A 20980-nucleotide genomic window follows, 5' to 3' on the forward strand; every position below is an offset into this window, starting at 1 on the left:
ACGCGAGCGTGCAGACGCCACGGCAGTGCTTAGGGCCCACCTTCGTTGCACGGAGGACCCAGACACGGCCCCGCCTGTCTGGGCCCATCTCCTGGGCCCTCTCCCGCCTTCCCCTCTCTCCCACCCTGCCTGGGCCTCGCGCCGGACTCCGATGTCCCCTGACAGGGGCCTCGTGAGGAGGGGACCCAAGCCCCGGCCTCGGGCCCCAGCCTTCACAAGGTGCCCTGTTCCTGAAGTTCGCCAAGTCAGCTTCTGTGGCAGGAGTGGCCTCGGCTGGGTAAGAGCTTGGGCCAGGCTTCCTGCCGGTAAGGGCTCCAGGGCCGGCAATGGAGCAGGAAGGCCCGACCCCGGCCCTGACAGACACCTGCCGGGCACAGGACACTCCAAAGAGAAGCCAGGCCGGCTCCACCTGCCTGTCCCTACCACCCCCCGCAGAGGGGCCACCTGCTCCAGGGCTGAGAGTCCCGGCACTCGCGGCCCCCAGCCCCTGGCCCAGGTCTGGGCACAGATGGCCGCGGGTGTGAGGCCTGCACAGCTCACGTCATCGCTGTGGCAGGGGTTGCGGGGGCGGGCAGGCATCCAGGCCCCCAAAGTTCTGCCCCCACCCCTCCCAGGGTTGCCTGGCAGTGGGCAGGGCACACGGGAGGGCGCAGAGCACGGTGGGTCTCTGTGGGGAGGGTCAGGGTCCTCTCCGAGGCCCTGCTTTCACATCCTGCCGAGGCCAGCGCAGCCGGGTCACAGCCCCACCCTTTCCCGAGGTCACAGACTGTCCTTCGGGACCCTCCAAAAGGGTGGGCCAGCTGCCCATTTTTCCTCTAGGATCCCTGCCTTCCTGCGGGCGGTGGCCACCCAGAGTGTGCCTAGGCCCCTGGCCGGCAGGGTGTGGGTGTGGGGCCTTGGGGATCTCATGAACGACCCCGATCTGTCTCTCGGAGCTGCCCAAGGAGCCCGCCGGCCTGTCTCTTCCTGGCCAGCAAGAAGGGGCGACCTGTGACGGGACAGGCAGAGAGAGACAGGGAAGGGGGTGTCGTGGGGAGCAGAGGTGGGTCGGGCTCCAGGCTGGGCGAGCCAGGGAGGGGGGGGCTGTTGGCCACAGCCGGGGTGTGGGTGGGGTGGAGGCTGGGCACCACACTCAGCGCCAGGGCCTGACCCCGCAGTCCTCCCCCCAGGGGGCTCAGGGGAGGAGGCCGTACCAGCTGTTACTGTAAATGGGCAGGCGGCTTCCTCTTTCCACGGAGGGCGCGCCTGGCATCCGCCTCCCCAGATAAGGGTGCGAGTTCTTGGCCTGCGGTCAGCCCCCCTGACCACAGGGTGGTGGGTGGGGCCCCGGGGGCCAGACTGTGGCTCAGGGGCCAACAGACTGGAGGAGGGGCGGAGATCCCAAGACAGAGACAGGCAGGCACGGCTGAGCACAGGGGCCGCGGGTGGGGCCCTGGCTGCTGGTGACAGAGGCAGAAGTGAAAGTTGGGGGTGGGGGGTCACAGGGCAGGCCCAGAAACTAGGGACCTGAGTCAGTTCCCAGGAGCACCTCCTCTGCCCTGGGCTCGCCGCATCCCCAGGGCCTCGAGGGGCTTGGAAACCAGCACCAACTGGGGAGGGGCCCGAGAACTTAGGCCAGGGCTCTGGACAAACGAGGCCAAGCTCTGGGACAGCCTCGTGGGTCCCTGAAGCCCCTGGCCGGCATGCCGGCGGTGTGGACGGTCCGGAGCCAGGGGACCCAGAGGCAGCGCAAGGAGGCAGGAGGCTGCTGGGAATACTGGGGAGGGGCTTTCTCCCACCGTGACCTCTTAAGAGCGGCTTTGGGACGGGGGTTGACAACTAGGCAGCCCCTATCCTGTCCGCCCCGCATCGGGGTGCACAGGGCCCTTTAAAGTCAAATTATACCCGAAAGTGACCCCCAGCATCCCATGTTCCGAGGCCACCACCGGCCCAGCTCCAAAGCCCCGAACGGGCCAAGCACCACATGGGCCACAAGCTGCCTCTCGAAGCCTGCGCACGGCCTGCGCCCCCAGGAAGCCCTCCTTCCCCATCCCCCCAGGGGCCTCCAGTCCTTCAGGACCGCCTCTCACCCCCTGCCTCCCTCCCCTCGTTTTTCACATTCAGGGCCTCCGGCAGCATTTGGACCCTCACAGGGCGGGTGCGGGTCGGAGGCCGAGAGCCTGCAGGTCCTGGGCGGTGGCCTGGGGAGATGCCCTGGGGAAGGACGCGGAAAGGCCCTCGCCAGGCACAGGGCCCAGGTCAAGATGCCCACCTGGCAGGCCCCAGGGAGGGGACTCAGTGGTAGGGATCGATGTCCCATGGCGATGGCAGGTCTGGACAAGTCTGCAAGGTCACCCAAGGTCCTGCCGCCCATCCTGGTGGGCTTGGTCGTGAGGCGGAGGGAGGGACGAGTGTTTGGCACCGGGCACCGGTAGGGCCTTGGCTGCAGGAGCCCTCTGCTCGCAGTGCCCCCGGGGACGCCCAACAGACCGCAGCGGACGACTGTCCACTCAGGAGACCCCAGAAGACAGTGAGGGGCAGCCCCCCTAACGGAGAGAGCTGGACGGGTGCCCAGCCCTGCCCAGGCGGGGACACGCAGCTCAGCGGGAGGCCCCCCCAGAGGAGCGGGGAGCCAGGCCCGGGGGACACCCAGGCAAGGGAGGGGGCAGCGGTGAACAGGGGTGGGCTCCAGAGGGTGTGCCGTGTGGCCCTCGGCAGAGTCCCACTGAGGTCAGGTCTGCCGTCCACACCTCGGGGCCCAGGACCCCAGGCAGGGCCCCGGGGCCTGATGCGCAGCAGGAGGGGGCGGCGGTGGGGGGCTGTGGCTCGGGGCCCAGCTCACAGCCCTCCCTCCTGACCTGCGCCCAGCCCAGCCTCTCTCGCAGACCCTAGGTGGCACCCTACGAGGGGCTGGGATCTTGGCGTTGGGGAGCCCGTCGAGTGACCGACAGAGGCGAGGCTGGACAGAAGCCTGGCGCCGAGGAAGAGTGGGCTTTTCCGGGCCGCCCATACTGCGGCCTGCCCTGCACCCCTCCCCGGGGGACTCCCGGGACCGTTGGGGCTGCGGAGGCACCAGGGGGGCTGGGACCCGGGCGTCCCTCGAGGCAAAATGACCTCCACGTGACCTAGGAGGGGCTGAGGTGGCAGCCCAGCGCCCCAGGGCCCAGCACAGCGGAGTCCCTCTGCTTCTCCCTCGGGACAGCAGGCTGGGGCCACCTGTGGGGAGCCGGCCATCCACGCTGAGGGGACCCCAGGCTGGGTCCCCTCCAGCTGAGGTCCACGGTGCAGAGAGCCGGCTGGGGGGGGGAGGGGGCCTAGAGAGTCAGACCGCACCCCCGCTGCCCACCCGCGCCCCACGCCACTCGGGGTCAGCGGACACCGAAGGCCCCCCGAGGTCTGACGGGCAGACACCCACTTCCCCTCCCCGGGCTCAGGCCCCGGTGGTGGCCGGGGGCGGGTGGGGTGGCCCAAGCATGGCTGTCCTCCGCATACGCTCAAAGTCCTTTATTGTACAACGTCTTCTGTCTGGGGGAGGGGCGCCAAAGGACTAACGGGTACACAGCGAAGTAGATAAATATGCCAAGCTTTTTCTTTTTTCTTTTTAAATCAGGCATTTATAAACAAGAAAGCATACATTAATTACATAAAAATAGTTTTCGATAGTAGAGTAAGTCACCATGTTGTCATTAGCAGCAGCAGAGGAGAAAACGCGGACGGCGATGCAGACGCTCCCGGCAGGTACAAAGGTAGAGCTGTGGTTTTTTTCCTTAATTGAAAAAAAATGTCGCTTGTGACTCCTGACTTAAAGCAAGAACACGACGGCCTCTCGAGCCTGGTGGACGCGGTGGCGGGCAGGGGCGGGCAGGACGGAGCCCGCAGGGTGCTGCGGGGACTGGCAGAGGGTCCGTCCCCTCCGGCAGGTGAGCTCTGTTCTTCCTCAGTTAAAAACAACCCAGAAAACAGGACAACTACCAGGTAAGAAAAGAGTTTCTGAAAAAGGAACCACCGTATACGCGGGAGATACGACAGTGTAGAGGACAGGTATTTACACAGGGACTGTTTTTACACGGGGCTCGTTCTGTACGAAAAGCAGGATATTATGTGTGTGAGTTAGCTGCTCCAAAGATATGAATGTTATTGCTGTTTTTCCCTTCGTTAAAAATCCTCTTTCAGCATAGAAATAATGAGTAATTAAACGGGTGCACAGTCACTCGGGTAATGGGTATTACACACAGGGAGAGCCAACAGCCTACAAGACCCCCCTTCTCCCTTCTGCGGCTGCGCGAACCCTCGGCCCGGCCCCCCCCACCCCCCACCCCCGAGGATGGAAGCGGCCGGAACAAGCCTATGCCCCCCAGCTGCCCCCGGGAGCCGCCCGGGAAGGCTCAAGCTGCTGGTGACCAGGGAGCCCGTGACAGCCGGTCCCCGCCGCACCAGCTCTGGCGAGGCCGCAGGAGCCTCAGACAGGGACAGAGGGGCGGGCCTGGGGGGGGCGGGGTGCGAGCTGCCGTGGCCTGGCCAGCTTTTCCCAACGTCCTGGGGCAAAGCTGGCAAGTGGGGTCGTGGACCCAACGGCCTAGACGGTGACCGGAGGTGGGCACTGCGAGGGCAAGGGTGGGGGCGGGGAGGGCGGGGAAGGTGCCTGCACAGAACTTAGAGAAGCTCATCGCCCGCTGGGGCCTAAAAAACCGAAAAGCAAACGGACGGCCCCGGGCGACAGGCCCACGGGCCCTTTGATCTCTCACGACTTTCAGACTCGGCAACAGAGCACAGTCACACAGAAGCACACTTAAAGGTCTGCTCCAGCTAAATCATTTCGTTTCCCTTGAAGAAATGACTGAAAAAACACAACTCCGGAAACACGAGGCTGAACACAGCATTCTGCGTGTTGTGTAGCACAGCCGGCCCCTCACAGGGCCCGGTAATAATGCCCATCGATGGGTATACATATGGCAGAGGTTTAACATTCCATGCATACAGATTTCATAACTGCAAAAGAAAAACAAAAGCAAAAAAAAAAAAAAATCCAAACAAACGCTGCATATATATGATGTCCCTTTTGCATTGCACTTTAGGAGGGGGGTCCAGCAGCACCTGCGCCCCTCCCCCCTCCCCCCCGGTAAACCACGGGCAAGAACCCTGCAGATGACACGGTCACCAAGCCTCTGCTGGTCCCGGCGGCGGGCGGCGTCTGCACCTGCGCCAGCCAGCGGTCCCCACCTCCGTGCGCGCTGGCAGCTGCCTCGGCGTTGGAACGGGGTCGAGCGAAGAATCCTGGCTAAGATCTTTCTCACGTAAATAAATACCGTAATTTCAGGATGGGTAGCCGCCTCTTGTCTACTGGGAAATCATTTTTCAAGCTTGGGCGTAAAAAACCTTATACAATTTGCATGAACAGTTGAGAGTAAACGAGATTATCTGGAATAAATGCAAGTAACTTATTCTGATAGTGGCAGATTCGATCGCGACTGAAGACAGGTGTCTCGGGGGTAAAAAGACGAGTCAGGATTTGCTGTACAAGATGCTGGAAGGCACAGAACTACCCCCCGAAGTTCAGCTTTTGCATTTCCGTTTTGTGATTCCCTTGTTCAACCGAGCACCAGAGGGGGTTTCTAAACACTCGAGCACTTAGGATGTGGACTGCTCTATAAATGGGTCTGCAATATTTGAAAAGTAAAAACCTCCGTTAACTGGGGAATAAAAAGAGAAGGGAAGAGTTTTGACAAAGTGCAGTTCTAAATATACGTTTAAATGAACAAACAAAAAGAAAAAAAAAAAGTGAAGTAATGCTGTTTTTGTTCCGACGCTGCGGCCTCAGTCCCGACGCGACAGGGGCGGCCGGGGGAGGGTGGCGGAGGTGAGCGGCGCCCGGGCAGGCGGAAGGCGGCAGTGTTCCGGCTCGGGGCGCCGGCGGCCGGCACGGGCGGCCTGGGTCCTTGTCGCTGAAAAAATAGACTCTGGAGAAAACCCTCCCTGTCCTCGCGCGGGCGCGGACGAGCTGAGATGGCTTTGCGGGGCGGCGCCCCGGCTCCCTTAGCAGGTCCTCAGATGGCGTCACGTGTTGGTGGGGCTTTGAAAAGTTAGTCATTAAAAAACCTGTTGATTTTTCTGAGTATCAAGTCTTCTCGTTGGTTTTAAATAGCTTATAACAAAAATGTAAATGGTAGGACGTCCCGGCAAGCAGAAGGACCGCGGCGGGCACGGAGCCTCGGCCCCCGGCTCCGCTGGGAACCCGGCTTGCACACTCGAACTTGGCCAGTAGAAAATTTTGCAGTGGATTCCAAAAGTATGTGGTTCCAAACGCTCGCTTGGTTATAGGCACAGTAAGACGTTGTGCTATGTGGACGCGGGGGCGGGCCGCCGGCGCGCAGGCGCAGAGACCCCCGGCTGGCGGGGCGGGGGGCCGGGGGGGGGGGGGCCGCCCGCCCCCGCGGCGTCCGCACCCGGCCGACCGCGGGCTCCGCTAGGGCTCCAGCTCGGCCGCGCTCTCGCTGCCGGCGGCCTCGGGCCGGGGCCGCGGCCACAGCTGCTCCTGCAGCTCCTTCACCACCTTCTCCAGGTGCTCCCGGGCCTCGCGCTCCCGAAGCAGGTCGGCCCGCAGCTGCTCGCGGTCCGCCTCCGCGTGCTGGAGCTTCACCTGCAGGTCCTCGATCTGGAAGGGACGGGACGCCGGGGGTCAGCACCCGCCCCCCACCGGCCGCGCCAGCCGCCCTCCTTCCCCTGCGTGGGACGCGTGCCGCTGAGCGAGGGAGGCGGCAGCCGGGGCCCGGGAGGGCCTCTCCGGGGGCACCGTGACCCGAGTCCAGACGGGTGTGCCGAGCCGCTGGCGGGTGGGAACTACCGGCCCCCTCCCCGCCCCCCCCCCCCAGCAGCTGCCTCGGGGCGCCCTGGACATCCTGAGGCCAGTTTCCCTCCAAAGCCCAGACCAGACCCTCCCAGCACCGGTGAGGCAAGGGGAGGAGGGGCTGCCATGCCCACCGCCCCGCACCCGATCCCTGGCCGGGCAGGACGGCCCATCCGGACGTGCTGAGGCGTTTAAAGCTGTGTGGGGTGAGGCTGGGGCTGCCCGGGGCTCCTCTGCACCGCCGGGGGGCCGGCTCAGAGCCGGCTTCTCAAGGGAAACCACCAAAGAGGGGCGTGGTCGGGAGGGAAGAGGGCACAGAGCGCCCACGTGTGCAGCCAGAGGACACCTCCCTGCGGGGGACCGACTCCAAAGCCCAGGAGAGCGTGCAGCGCCCCAGTCGGCCTGCCGGTCCCCCCGTGGTCCCCTAAGCTTGTGGTGGACCCCTCGAGGTGAGAAAGGACCCCAAGATGCCAGCACAGCGCCTGCCCCGCGGCCGAGTCTGGAGGTGGGGCCCCGCGGCCTCGCCGACGGTCCGGCCCCGGGCCCCGCAAGCCCGTCTCCCCATCTGTCACCCAGGCACCAGGTGATGCCTCCGAGCCCCTGCCACAGCCCCCGCCTGTACCTGGGCCGAGTACTTGGCACGCAGGCGGCCGGCCTCGCAGCCCTTGTCGCACACCCGCACCTGCCGCGCCTGCTCCAGCTCCCGCTTCAGGCGCAGCCGGGACTCGTTGGCCTCGCGCATCTTCTTCTCGTTCTCCGCCCGGAGGCGCTCGATCTCCTTTCGCAGGTTGCGCTTGGCCTCCGTGGCTTCCCGAAGCTTCTCCTTCTTGGCCACGCGCAGAAACTCCAGCTCCTGGGAGGGTGGCGCACACACCCGGGCTGGGGTCACCGCCCTGGCCCCTCTCCACAGCCTCCCCCTCGGGCGTCAAGTGCCACCTGCCTTCCCGGATGCCCCAACCCCTCCCGGCAGAGCCCCTCGGCCCAGCGCGCTCCAGCCGCCGGGCGTCCTCCAGGCCGGGCGCCCGCTCAGGCTCCCCGCCTCCCTCCTCAGCGCCTCCGCCTCTGCCCGTCCCTCTCCAGCCACCAGAGACGGCCGCCCCCCGCGCCACAGGCGCCAGCGAGCACGCGTGTGGGAAATCACGCCTCCAACAAGACCAGGGAAGGGGCGTTCTGAGCGAGCGCCTGACACACGCTCAGGAGAGACGTCTGGGACCCGGCGCCCCGGGGACCGGCAGGCCCGTGCTGTGCTAGAGCCCACGTGTGAAGCTGCCAGACGCCACCGCCACCGCAGAGGTGTGAACTCGCGATCCCGAGTGCGCCGGGCAAGGCCGCAGAGTCGGGGCGGAGGCCCCGCCCGCCCCTACGGAGGCGGGACCCAGACACCCTAGGCCCCAAGCGCCTTCTCGGACAGGAAGCAGTCACTTGAGTGAAATCATCTAGAATCCAGCGTGCCTGGAGCCAGCCGGTCCCGCCTGCACACTCGTTCCCTCTCTGACGACACGGGGCTTTAGGGAACGAGCCTCGGGCGGCAGGCCAAGCCCCCACTCCTCCCCGGCGCCCCGAGCGACAGGCCGGCTCTGCGAGGGGACGGCGGGGCGCACGGCGGCCTCACCTGGTGGAGGCTGCGCTTGGCCTGCAGGGCGGCGCTCAGCTTCTCCTCCTGCTTCACGCGCATCTTCACCACCTCGTGCAGGAACTTCTCTTTGGCTTCCTTGGTGTCCAGGCCGCCCTCCAGGGCCTGCCGCAGGTGCTCGAGCTCTGCCTCCAGCCCGCCGCTCGCGGTGTCCGCGGGGGCGGCGGCCTCGGGGGCGGCGGGCGCGGCGGGCGGGGCGTGCATGCCCGGGGAGCTCAGGTCCTTGGCGGAGCTGGATGAGGTAAGGGACGGGGAGGAGAGGGAGGACAGGGAGGAGGTGACTGCGGACACAGGGACGGGAGGGGAAGCGGACGTTAGCAGAGCGCTCACCGCACCTCCGCGCAGCGCGGCGGCGCCCCGGGGCAGGCAGGGACCCCGACCCACACGTACATTCCTCCCTGCTGTCCACTTCCACCTCGGCCTCCGAGTCTTTGCCGTCCTCTGGGGCGGCCACGGGCGCCGGCGTCTCCGGGGCTCCGGGGGTGTCCACGGCCAGCTTCCGCTTCCGTGGCTGGATGCAGGTGGCCAGAGGCTCGGGGGCCCGGGACACCACGGTGGCACAGGGCGGGCTGCTCACGACCTTCTGCTGGGCCGGCGGTGCCAGGGCCACGTTGGGGGCCACACCCGTCTCAAAGCTCTTGTAGGAGTAAAAGCTGCAGGGGTGGGGGGACCTTGGGGCCACAGGCGTCTGCCCCCCCACCCCCCTCCCCACGGTGGCCAGCACGTGAAGGCTCCCGGTGGGACGCCCCCCCCCCCCCCCCGCCCCCGGAGGGTGTGAAGGAGGAGGCGCGAGCCAGAGCCCCGGGGCAGCTGGAGCACGGCCGCTGGCCGCACCCCAAGCAGAAGTTCTGGCCGTGCCCACCCGGACGCCAGTCAACAGGACCCCCGCCTTCTGGGACTCCTGCCGGAACGGGGCTAGTTCCACCGCCACGCGGCCCCACGCGGACGCGGGTTAGAGCGAAGCCGCAGGCGGGGACAAAGAGCGCCAGGCCCACAGACTCGGGCCCCTTCACCGGCCGTGTTGAGCGCACACCACCGTGCACTCAGGCGTTTAAGGGGCGCCCGGGAGGGGTGGGTGCCGGTCCTGAGACGCGCAGGGTGACGGCCTCGCTCGAATCACGCGCGCTCTGTCTGAGGACAACTCCGGGCGGCCACGTCAAGGAAAGGTCTCATCCACCGATAATTACTGACCGCCAGCAGCCGGCACGGCAGGTACTCACCTGTCTCGAATCAGGGCCGGAAGGTGCGGGGAGAGCTCTTTGTCACTCGCAGAAACCGCAGGGGACCAGGGTCGGAAAGCGGAAAGGCGCTGGCGAGGGTGAACGCAGCCAAGGCTCTGCTGGAAGAGGCGCCAGGGGTCAGAGGCAGGAGCGCAGAGCCCCGTGCCCGTGCCCTCACCTGCCGCCCACATCCCCGTACCCACCACCCCACGTCCTGTACCCGCCGCCCCGCGCCCGACCTTGCTGGAGGAGCTGGCCAGGGTCCGCAGCCAGCCAGACTGTTTGTCCTTCTCAGAAGACGTGGGGACTTGGGAGGGGGCGTCATCTGTTTTTCGGATGGAGGCCGGGGGCTCAGAGGAGACCTGTGAATGACACAAAAGTTGTCACCGGAGCCCCTGAGGGCATCGACGCTCTGAGCACCAGGCGTGTGCGGTGATGTGCGGCCCGGACTCCAGCAGGACAAGCCATTTCCACGAGAACGGGCGCTGTGGCGCTACCTGTGGGGCTACGGTGCCGTGACCTCCCCCGACGGCCACAGGAGGCCCAGGGCAGGGGGCCCAGGCCGGGCTCAGGGTGGGGACTCGAGGGGACAGCCCCTGGCCACAGCCCCAACAGCCAACAGGAGCCACAGACGCTGACCTCCTCCTGGTGGCCATACTAGGTGGCGGGCAGACTCACGGGCCAAGTGTGGGGACTCTGTCCCTGGGTCCCCAGTGTTGTGGGTGACGAGTAGAATTTCGACCGCTTGCCATCGGCTGGGGGGTGGAGGGGGCAGCCGCCCTCTGGCAAACTCCCCCAACCCCGAAAGCAAGCATCCTCAAAAAAAAGGGACAAACCCCTTCCACCAAGTGCACAACTCAGCTTTGGGACACAGGCCACACTCCTGCTTTCCTCACACCTTGCTGCTGGAGGCTGGAGAAGCTGCCCCAGACTCCCAGGGACCCAAGGGTCTGTCGGACGTGATGGTGGGCGTGGCCTCCCGAGCAGGTGTCAGAAGGAGAGCCACCTGATGGCACAGGATCCCTAAGGGAGATGGGGTCTCTTCCTGCCAAACAGTCCGCGGAGATGGACCGTGCCTCCCCCCGGGGCGGCTGTGCTGGGGTCCTGGGGTCCGTACCGCAAGGCGGACACACCGTCACCCACCTGAGGCCGCCAGGATGATGCCTGACCTCAGGGGGAGCAGGTGCGGGGAAGCCTTGGCCAAGAGGGGGGTGGGGGGGATTAATGGGGGAGGGGCTCCTCCCTGCTCTGGAACAGGTGGGGAAATGCTGTATCACAGAACTGGCCCCGGGAGGGAGATGGGGGAGGGGGAGGGCAAGTGGTCAGGCAAGGTGTCCCGTCCCCCTCACCGGGCTGTCATCACAAAATTCAAGAGACCCAGGGCTGACTGGAGCCCGGGCACAAGGCCCGCGGACCGAGGATCCCAGAGGAAGGGCCTGACCAAGCCCAGCACATCTGCCTGCACGCGGGTTCGCGGGGCACCCAGCCCCTCGCGGTGGACAGACAGGCGCGGGGGGGACTCCGTGCAGGGACACACCGGCCTCTGTCCTCACGCAGAAGCAGATGCCCCAAGGCCTGTGGCCCTGCAGCCGAGGGGGACGCGCTTCAGGGCAAACCCACAGACGGCTGTGGACGGTCTGCTCAGATGCGAAACAGTCAGGAAAGAAAGACGGCTTGGTGGCGCTTTTTAGGGGCAAGAGTCCGGTGACGTCTGCCTGCGCGGCCCGGCCGCCTCCGGCCGCCTGTGACAGGGGAGCGGGGGTCAGTCACGCCAGCAGGGGTGGGGCTTCCTGTCAGAGCAGATAGGAGGCCGGGAGGGGAGAAGACAGGCCGAGTTCCCACCGAGAGAAAAGCCGCAGGCCTGGCGCCGGCTCCTGCAGGTTCTGAGAACCCTCGGGGAGACTCCGGGGGCGTCACACGGCTCCAGCTACGGGGCCACCCCCACACGCATGGGGCTGGCGGGTGGCGCCCGGCGCCCATTGGCCAGAGCCCACTCCACGCGGCGGGGGAGAGCGGGGCAGGTTCCCGGGCAGGGACGCGGCCGGCCAGCGCACCCAGCGCTCAAAACCAGCCCATCAGTTCTGGAGAAAGGGCCAGAGCTTCCCTCGCCCCCACCCACCCCGAGCTCCGTCAACCCCAGGAGAGGGAGGTGTCTTCACGGAGCTGGAATGACTCCTCTGAGATTCCTATAGCAAGAAAAACCCCCGTGAGCCCCTTCTATCGACGAGAGAGAGAAGCAGGAAGACAGCTGGGCCAGGACATACGTCTTCGGGCCTGGAAGGCCACTGTCCCCAGCAGGGCACACTTGGGCCCCAGGGATGGCAGATGATCAGGGACAAAACCGCCCAGTGATTCCTACTCCGCCAGAGATCAGCAAGCAGGTAGGACATTCGCTTGTGGTTTCTGACCCTTCTCAAGGCCTCCACGCCAGATCCCGGGGGCCCACAGACCTCAAGGAGGGAACAGGCTTCCGGGCCTAGGACACGGCCAGGGCGGTGGGGGGGCCTGCCCCCGGAACCCACTGGTGGCCCCCCACAAGGGCGAGGGCACGTGTCCTGTGCCACATCCCGGCACAGGACACGTGCGGTCTCCGGGACAGCGCGCCGAGGGCCATCCCGCCACGGGGCAGCCGCTCCGTCGGAGAGCTGGCCGTGGACGGCACAGGCACACGCCCAGGACTGTTCGGCGGCTGTGCGCGTTCCTCACAGAGGAGGAAAGGACACCCACACGGGGGTTTCGCACGCTTCACGCCCAAGGGCCTCTGCAGGTTTGCAAGACTCGGGGTACGATTTAGGTGTGACCCTGCTACCTGACCTTCACGTCAACGGGGGCCAGGGTGTCAGTCGAGACAGAGGCTCCATCAGACACACACGGAGCGGGGTCAGGACGGCTGCCGGGCTCTCGGCCACCACCCAAGACCAGCGCAGGGAAGAGCAGGGTGGACGAGAGGGCCAGTGGCGGCCGGAAGCCACGGCGGCTTCCGGCATCGGCCTCGGGGCCTCACGCTCGCAAAGGCCACGCTTCAGCGCCCGGGCCCCAAATGCACAGAGGGACAGCCTGGGCCACGGCCCAGAGGCAGGGCAGGGCGGGAGAAGGTCTTTGGGCTCCACGCCACTGGCTCCCCTACGCTCTGCTGAGAACCCCCGTGTTCCAGCAGCACTGGAGCAGGCCTGGGCGCGGAGCTCTGACCTGGCATCTGGGGAACCCCTAGTGGCAAGAGCCCTGGGAGAGACGCCACTGGCTGTGCCCCACGCGTTCGGGGGAGCGAGCTCACGACCACTTTGCCTCCCAAGGCTGCCGGCCTTGCCACCCCCACGTACCGCTTTTCGTGTGCCGCCCTGCACGTCCTTAAAAAAAAAAAAAAGTATGTGGGGGACGAGGAGGGGAGGAGACGATCCAGAGGCCGGCCGATGGCGCCGGCCCAAGGCCCGAGAGCGCGGTCTGACTTCGGCGCGGAGCTCCGGCTGCCACAACAGCCGCTAAGCGTCACGCAGGCACCCCGTTCTGGGGTGACGCACCAGTAAAGACACAGCTCCCACCCAAGTGCCAGGCAGAGCCAGAGGGACACCCGGAGGGCCCAGCAGCGAGATCGGCACCCACCCCAGCGAGGCCGGGCTGGTCTGCGGGCGTGCACAGCGCCTCCAGCTCCAGCTCCAAAACCAGCACCGGCACCGGGACCAGCACGAGCACCTCCCGTGCACAGATGCCACAGGACCGTCTGAACACAGAACAGCGATGACAAGGCCGCGGCCTCCGATACACAGCTCACGCGGGGGGGGGGGGACAAGAGTCGGCCCGGGGGGCTGTCCGGCAGGAGACGTCAATCTAAGTCAGTGGGAATAAAGTCACCGTCCCCACCCAGGTCCACAGAGCCCAAATTTTACTCAGAGGCACTTGAGGGGTGTGTGGACCTTGGACTGAGGATCTGAATGTGACTATCGGGACCGCCTGTCCTACCTGGAGCTGCCCATGTTCCCAGAACCAGAAGCACAGTGCCCGCTGGGTACCGGCCCCGCCAGGGGCACGGATGTCCAGGAGCAAGCGTGTGTTCAGGGGTAAGTGGCGGCTGCAGCACCTGCCCTCCGCACCGGCTCCCACAGCTGAGGGACCGCTCAGGCCAGTGGGGCCAGGGTCTAAGGCTCCCTCCCCCCCTTGTCTGAGATGCCTCCCCAGCCCCCACCCCCTCTCTCCGTGCCGTGTCTAGGCACCCTTGGCACGCATCACAGCGCCAGGCCTCCCCACCGTGGAGGTGTGCACTCAGAGCTCACGAGAGCACTGGATGACACATTCAGCTGGACAGGGTGCGTGGCACTGCGCCCCCCCCCCCCCCCCCGCACAGCCGGGGACTGTCTGGTTTGTGTTTTGGCTGGCCGTGTACCCCAAGGCCAGGAACACATGCCACCCTGGGTGCCACACGGGGAGCTGACATCAACTGCCACCCAGGTCCCCTCTAGCCCAACAGTGCCAGGTGCTGGCTGGGAGCATCGTCACCGTAGCCGGCCACTGTGCGGAGATGTCCGTGGGCCCAGAGCTCCGGATCCCCACCGAAGGCGTCCCGACAGAGGAAATGACTCTCGGGTTCCCGAACGCACAGCAGCAGGGCCAGGCCCCGGTGGCTGGGACAGAGCCAGGGACCCACGAGGGCTCGGCGGCAGTGATCGGCTTCACCCAGCAGCACCAGGCAAGGGGCAGGCACAGCCTGACCCGGTAAGGCTGCAGAGCTGAGCCACAGGAGCCACAGTGGCCAAAAAGCCCTCTCCGGTGGCGTGTGCGTAGGAAGTGACGGCCAGCGCTCCACTGACACATCTGGTCTGACATTGACACCCTTTGCTGCCTCGGGTGCAGAATTCTGGTCACTTCCCCAGGGATCAGGAAAGAGAATGTCGAAGTCACAGGTGGGACGAGGGGCAGAATCCCCAACCTCCCAAGACCCCAGCTCACTGTGGGCCGGACCCCACAGGGCCCAACGGGACCAAGGACCGATGTCCAGACCCAGGCGAGGCTCCCCAGGGCCCAGGAGGTGAGCCCCTTCCTGGCGTCATGGCGGTGGGAGGACTCACCAGACCCCATAACGACACGGAGCCTCAGACCGTGCGCGTCCTCCTGGACGCATGGTGTTCCACCGCCTGCCGGAACCACGGCCAGGCCACGTGCCATCGGCACCTTGGCAGGAGCAGCTGTAAAGAAGGGCTGCCCGTGGTCTACACGTCCTGCAGCCTTTCAGTGGCCAATCCCCCACGGCCTCCGCACCTGTGCTCCAGCGGAGCCCAGCCCCACGGAGAGTCGCCACGCAGGAGAGTACGGGCAGACCCCGCCGCCTCGACCGCCAGGGTGCTCCCAAGGCAGGGACGGTCACTGTGGGCGGTGCCCCGCTGCAGGGCTTCAGCCTGGTGCTCCCGACACTGTGCTCGTCCACCCTGCCTGTTACGCCTAATTGTTAATTAGAAGCCGAACAACAGGTCCTAGCCCTGTCGCTCTCACCGCCAATCGGTGCGGACAGTCCCTGCTTTGAGCCTTCGGACACGGGGCTCTGAGCCAACCTCTGCAGAGAGGGCTCACACACCCCGATCAAAACGAAACTGGCAGACGGAGGTGTGCGCCCACCCAGCGGCCCCCGAGGGGCCCTGCCGTCCCAGCGCCGAGCAGCCGGCACCTCTCTCGGCCTGGTTTGGCCACACCAGGGAGGGTCATGGTCGTCGGGCTCACGGATGAAGTTCCCGCGGTGCCTGAGGCAGAGGGTGCCGCTGAAGGCCGTGGCAACGGGCAGAGGGGCTGGCCTCCACCACTCTGGGCGATCTTCCGTCTTCAAAGAACAAGCAATTACTCTAAGGTCTGGGGCAGCTACCTGCTGGCAGGCCACACAAGGAGGAGGTGACGGTGCTAGAGGAGGCCCCTCTGTCCGTCACCGCACAGAAAATGAGGGCTGAGGGGCCTGGGGCTCCAGGGGACCCTGCGTCGCCCCCGGGAGGCCTGAAGGCCACAGTCACGTTGTCAGCAGTGGGTTTTGCACGAGAAGCAGCATGCGAACCTGGGGCGGGGGAGGGGGGGGCCGTGGAGCAGGGGCCTCAGACACGGAGCTTCCCGACTCCACATGCCCCCAGGGAGGGAGGGCTGCTTCGCTGCTGCCCCTGAGCAGGACCCTCACACTAAGGCCCACGGCGCCAGCAGGCTCCACAGGGAGATGGCAGAGGGTCCCCAGACAACGCCTAGACACCAAGGAGGCTGCAGCCAGACGGTGGAAAAGGCGGCCTGGAGGCCTCGGCAAACACCGGCGGCCACACGGGGTGACTACTTCCCGTTTATTTACCAGCAAACAAAGACAGGCCTAGAGGCCTAGAGGAGCAGAACCGGCACAAATCCACCGCTGAGACCCCCCGGCCTGGGCCTCAGGCAGCCTGACCCTGAGGCCGACTGCACAGACCTCGAACAGGCCTCACTGGCAAAGAGGCACAGTTGAGACTCAAATGATAGAGCGTGGAGAACACCAGACCAGCACCCGGCAAAGCGGCTGCAAGGCCAACAGACGTCACTTCCGCCCAGGCCACCACCACGGACGGCCACGTCAGACACGCCACGTCTCGGCCCGGGAGCGAGGGCGATGCCTGACCCAAGGAGGGTGTGGAGGAGCACCTGGAGTCCCCACCGGAGCCGCCACCAGAGCCACTAGGCAGAGCAAAGCGTCGTCCTGCACGGCGACCGTCAACTTGTTAAAAGGACAGCACCAACCCCGGCGTCCACCCCCCGCAGGGCCCCGTGTCTGCACGAAGCCAGGGTTTGCTGCCGAGGCCCCGCGAGCGGCACAGTGTGTGTGTGCGGCCGAGATACCGTCAGGAAAGCAGCCGGGCGTCGGGCAGGCCGTCAGCCTCTCGACGGAGCCAGCTTCCGTTCTGCACAACCGGACGGCAGAGTGGGCACCCGTGCCAAGAGACTAACCTGAGGGCCTCGTCCCAACTCCCTCCGGGCAACGGGACCCCCACGGGAAGTTCACAGAGCCGGGTGTCCGTGCTGTAGTGCAGGACACTCCTGCCCGCGTCCCCTCCGGCCTTCCAAGGGCCCACGACGCAGCCTCGGGTCTGACCCGCGAGCAGCTGCCCACACGCGGCCTCAAGCCACGGTCGCTGGAGCGGTCGAGTCGGTCCGGACTGTCCCGCACCGAAGGCCTGGGGCAGCCGTGCCAGGAGGCGGGCGGAGTCTCCTCGGACACCCAGGGCTGTTCTGCTTCCAGCGGAAGGGTCTCTGGGAGGTGCCAACAGCGCCAACGTGTCCCACGGAGGCTGAGGCCCGGGGGCGAGGTCACCGGCCGCCCGTGCGCACGGCCGATCTCGTCCGGGAGGCCGGGATGACAGGCCGCAGGGGCGCACCCCCGGAGGCCGCGCTACCCAGTGGTGGCATCACCCACACGCTCACGTTCTAGAAATGGAAAGAATGGCCACCAGGAGAGCCACGTCCTGCGTGGACGCTCCCGAGGCCACCAGTCACGGGCAAAAGAGGCCGAGCGCGGCGCGAGATCCCGCTCCCGGGCCGGCTTCTTTCAGAACCTTTCTGTAGCGCCGCCACCGTGATTGGCTTATGTGATCTCCTATGTGGCTGCGAAGTGTCTCCCTGGAAAGGGCGCGACCCCAGCCTCGTGTCTGCTTCTCACACGTGTGCTGCGCTCTCCGAGTGGAGACGGCCCACGCCGCTGGCCCAGCACCCCTGTGGGGAGGCCCCTTCAGGTTCTCGTGCCCAAGACTGCTTCTGTGCGGCTTCTCTACAAAGAACGGCCTCCTTGCACCAGCTCGGAGAAAACTCCGGGACTTCAAGGTCTACAAGGGGGGGGGGGGCCGCAGACGCCCGCCAGGGTTTCTGGCAGAGCTGGGGACGCAGCCACAGCCCCAGCCTCCCCGACAGCCCACCCGCTCAGGTGACACCGGAGCCCGAGGACAAGATAAAATAGGAAAGCGGAAATTCATCAAGGTCAAGACCTCTCTGGGCTTCAAAGGATGCCACCAAGAACGTGGAAATACCACCACAGAAAGGGAGGAAAAGACGTGCAAATCAGGTACCTGATAAGGGACCGGGATCGGAATTCACGAAGAACCAAAACTCAGCCAAGTACCCCACTACGAAAGGGGCAAAGGACGGGACCAGACCTCCCGCCAAACGAGACCCACAACGAGCACGCGAAGAGGGTCGGCACCACGGCCGTCAGGGAAACGCAAATGAAAACCGCACGTGCTGCCACCGAGGGAGGGAGGGGGGCCTGGAGCGTGGCGGGCACGGCCGCCGAGGGAGGCGGGCGCCCACAGACGTGACCCGGGGGCCGCGCTCCTCAGCGAAGCCCCGAGAGAACCGCGAAGATGGGCCCAACGGCCGTCCGAGTGACCGACCGTCCACGCCGTCGAAAATGTGCGTGTACCCGTGAGTCCCCACGACTGAACGACCAGGCCTCACCGTTCACACGAACACGGGTCCACACGTATCTCGTATGTTCTGTGTATCGCACGCTGCGTCTTATGACAAGGTAGACTACGGGAAACAGCGCTACTAAGCAAATCAAAAGGAGGAGGAAAAGCATTTGCGGGTCTGTATTCGTCGATACCGATACCGTAGTCCCGTGGACTGTTTACAAGACGAACCGTCCCTCGGGACCTACATCGATGTTGTCTTCTGTGACAGGAGACACTGCAGATGTTACACGCGTTACTAGCACTGACACCAAAGATGACAAGGTGGCGTGGAAAATAAATTCGTATGTGTTTACAAGCAGAACGATGCACGCACTGATTACGAAGCAGACGGGACCGCTTTCTGGCCCCCAGCCAGGGCACAAACGTAGGAATCGTTACGACGCTTTGTACGGCATCTAGGGTTACAGTTGTATTCTTTTTTTTTTTTTTTTAAAGCGTACTTACTGACTTTGAAAGACAAAGCGAGCAGGGGAGGGGCAGACAGAGGGACAGAGAATCCCAAGCGGGCTCGGCACTATCAGCGCGGAGCCCGATGCGGAGCTCGAACTCCCAAACCACGAGGTCACGATCCAAGCCGAAGTCAAGAGTCCAACACTTGGGGCACCTGAGTGGCTCAGTCGGTTGAGTGTCCAACTTCGCCTCAGGTCACGATCCCACGGTTCGTGAGTTCGAGCCCCACGTCAGGCTGACCGCAGTCAGCACGGAGCTGGCTTCGGATCCTCTGTCCTCCTCTCTTTCTGTCCCTCCCCCGCTCACGTGCTCTCTCCCAAAAATAAAATGAAATAAACATTTAAAAAAAAAAAAGAGTTGGACACTTAACTGAGCCACCCAGGCGCCCCCAGTCCTAGTCTTACTATAGAATTGGAAACGCTGTTCCACTTTTAAGACCGTTCACCAGTGATGACAGGACAGTGTGCAGTCTCTCCAACTAGGAGAGAGGGGACAACTACGCTAATTCTCTGAAAGCAAAGTTACAAGACAGTAAGCCAACTAACACATGACTGGTCTTGTATTAAGTATCACTCCGCTCGTGGCTGTGTAAGGAGAGGCTGTGAATGGCACCATGTAGGGACTATGTCGTGTGCATACGTTTTGATAAATGTTAACTTTTTGTAGATTTGAGTTTTATTGCAAAAATGATAAAACAGACCAACATCTAAATGCATCTTATGCATTCACAACATACCTAACTTTTTAATTTTTTCCATATCTCCAGGCTACATGGCTCATCCACAAGTTTTCCAAACTGTCGCACATCTCCAAAAATTTTTCCAACGTGGTTCTTGAGTAAAAACCCGCACGTAAGTGGACCCGCACGGTTCAAGCCCGTGTTGTTCAAGGGTCAGCTGTACTAGGATTCCGCAAGGTGTTACTGATGGAGCAGTCTAGATAAAGTATACAAGAGAACGTCTCTGTTATTCCTTACGGTCGCGTCCATCTACAATTATCTCAAAAAAAAAGATGATTAAAAATATACAAGGTGTGGAGTGCCCGGTGGCTCAGTCGATCAAGCGTCTGACTCGTGGTTTCGGCTCAGGTCATGATCACGGCTCGAGGGATTCTCTCTCCCCCTCTCTACATAAATAAACATTAAAACAATTATTTTAAATAAAAACAAAAAGAGCAAGCTGCCGCGTGACACCAGGATGGCTACACTTTTTTAAAAGAGAGGCAGGACAAAGCGCTGGGGACGCGGTGAGAGATCCGGGCCTCCGTGCACCGCTGGCGGGAAGGTGAAGGGCTGTGGCCGCTGCGGGACAGTTAGGTGGTTTCTCACAAGGTTAAATAAAGAATTAGCCTATGACCCGGCAAGCCCGGTCCTGGGCGTCCACTCAAGATTACTGAAAACGTACGTCGAACACTTGCACACGAGTGTTCACACAGCATGATGCGCCGCAGCTGGCGCGGAGACATCCCACACGCCCTCCCCCCAGAGGAGCGGACCGGCAGGTGCACGGCCTGGACCCGCGCTCCGCCTCAGAAGGAGCGAAGCCTGGACGCGCACGATGCTCAGGGAGAAGTCCACACAGAGGGCCCCACGCCTGCTGTGTGACTCTGTTTCAATGAAACGCCCAGAAGAGGCGAATCCATAGCCAGGAAGCGGAGTGGTTGCTGGGTGTGGGGGGAGGGGAGTGAGGGCGCCGGAGTTTCTTTCTGCGGTGACGAGAATACTCTAGAAGGTGATAATAGCGACGGTCGCATATACTAAAAACCACCGAACCGTACACTTACAAAAGGTGCGATTTCTGTTACATGAATTATATCTCAATAAAACTATTATTAAGAAATTCTAAAAAAAAAATAAGTGAAATGAACTGTTGGCTGAAAACCCAAACCACCAAGGTCAATGGTTTTCCCCGGCTCCCACCCTCCTAGCAGACAGAGCGAGCCGCTGAGCAGGACACGGGCACGGCCCCTCCAGGACAACCGGGTTCCTCGGCACCACCACCACCACCACCACCACCACCACGTGGCTCCCTCCGAGGCTCAGGTCCCACACACAAGGCCTGTGCGGAAAGGAGCGCCCGTCACGGGTCAGGGAACGTTCCGGTCTGGCCCCGTCCCAGCCACAGGATGCCCCTGTCTGAGCCGTGGGCGGAGGGGCGGCAAGGGCTCCATGACAGGCGGGGTGGCCTGGCACAGACCCTGGCCTGCTCCCACTGCGCCAGGACCTGGTGCCAGGACAGCGGCCGGCGGGGCGGAGGGGCTGAGCCACCGGGACTGCAGGCAGCTCTTGGGAGGGGAGGAGAGTGCGAGGGGCAGCCGGCTCAGGGAGACGGGGGGACACGGGCTCCTAGAGGCCACTGTGCGCCGGGCAAGGGCCAGGCATTCTATGTGAGCTCCGGGCGAGGCC

The 20980-nt window shown here is 64.3% G+C and overlaps 1 protein-coding gene and 1 long non-coding RNA gene across 3 annotated transcripts in view; one reads left to right on the top strand and one right to left on the bottom strand.

Moving 5' to 3' along the window:
* The first annotated feature begins 1171 nt into the window (after nucleotides 1-1171).
* On the top strand, nucleotides 1172-5685 carry LOC124514946 (uncharacterized). Its single transcript, XR_006962697.1, has 2 exons — nucleotides 1172-3725; nucleotides 5055-5685. It is a non-coding gene; the product is annotated as an uncharacterized LOC124514946 (long non-coding RNA).
* SKI (SKI proto-oncogene) overlaps nucleotides 3469-20980 on the bottom strand; it is a 70114-nt gene continuing 52602 nt past the window's right edge. Inside the window, exons 2-7 of one of the 2 annotated variants that reach the window (XM_047083390.1) lie at nucleotides 9916-10038; nucleotides 9677-9792; nucleotides 8847-9109; nucleotides 8436-8737; nucleotides 7446-7676; nucleotides 3469-6631 (exon numbers count right to left, since the gene is read on the bottom strand). In XM_047083390.1, coding sequence (XP_046939346.1) covers nucleotides 6443-6631; nucleotides 7446-7676; nucleotides 8436-8737; nucleotides 8847-9109; nucleotides 9677-9792; nucleotides 9916-10038 — 1224 coding nt within the window. In that variant the 3' untranslated portion in view covers nucleotides 3469-6442. Of the gene's footprint in view, nucleotides 6632-7445; nucleotides 7677-8435; nucleotides 8738-8846; nucleotides 9110-9676; nucleotides 9796-9915; nucleotides 10039-20980 lie in introns of both variants that reach the window. The other variant, XM_047083389.1, reaches the window with a different exon arrangement.

Source organism: Lynx rufus, unplaced genomic scaffold, assembly GCF_022079265.1.
Source record: "Lynx rufus isolate CCGP_SWC_20201006 ecotype Redwood Valley unplaced genomic scaffold, mLynRuf1.p SCAF_2, whole genome shotgun sequence".
In the NCBI taxonomy this organism is placed as follows: domain Eukaryota; kingdom Metazoa; phylum Chordata; class Mammalia; order Carnivora; family Felidae; genus Lynx; species Lynx rufus.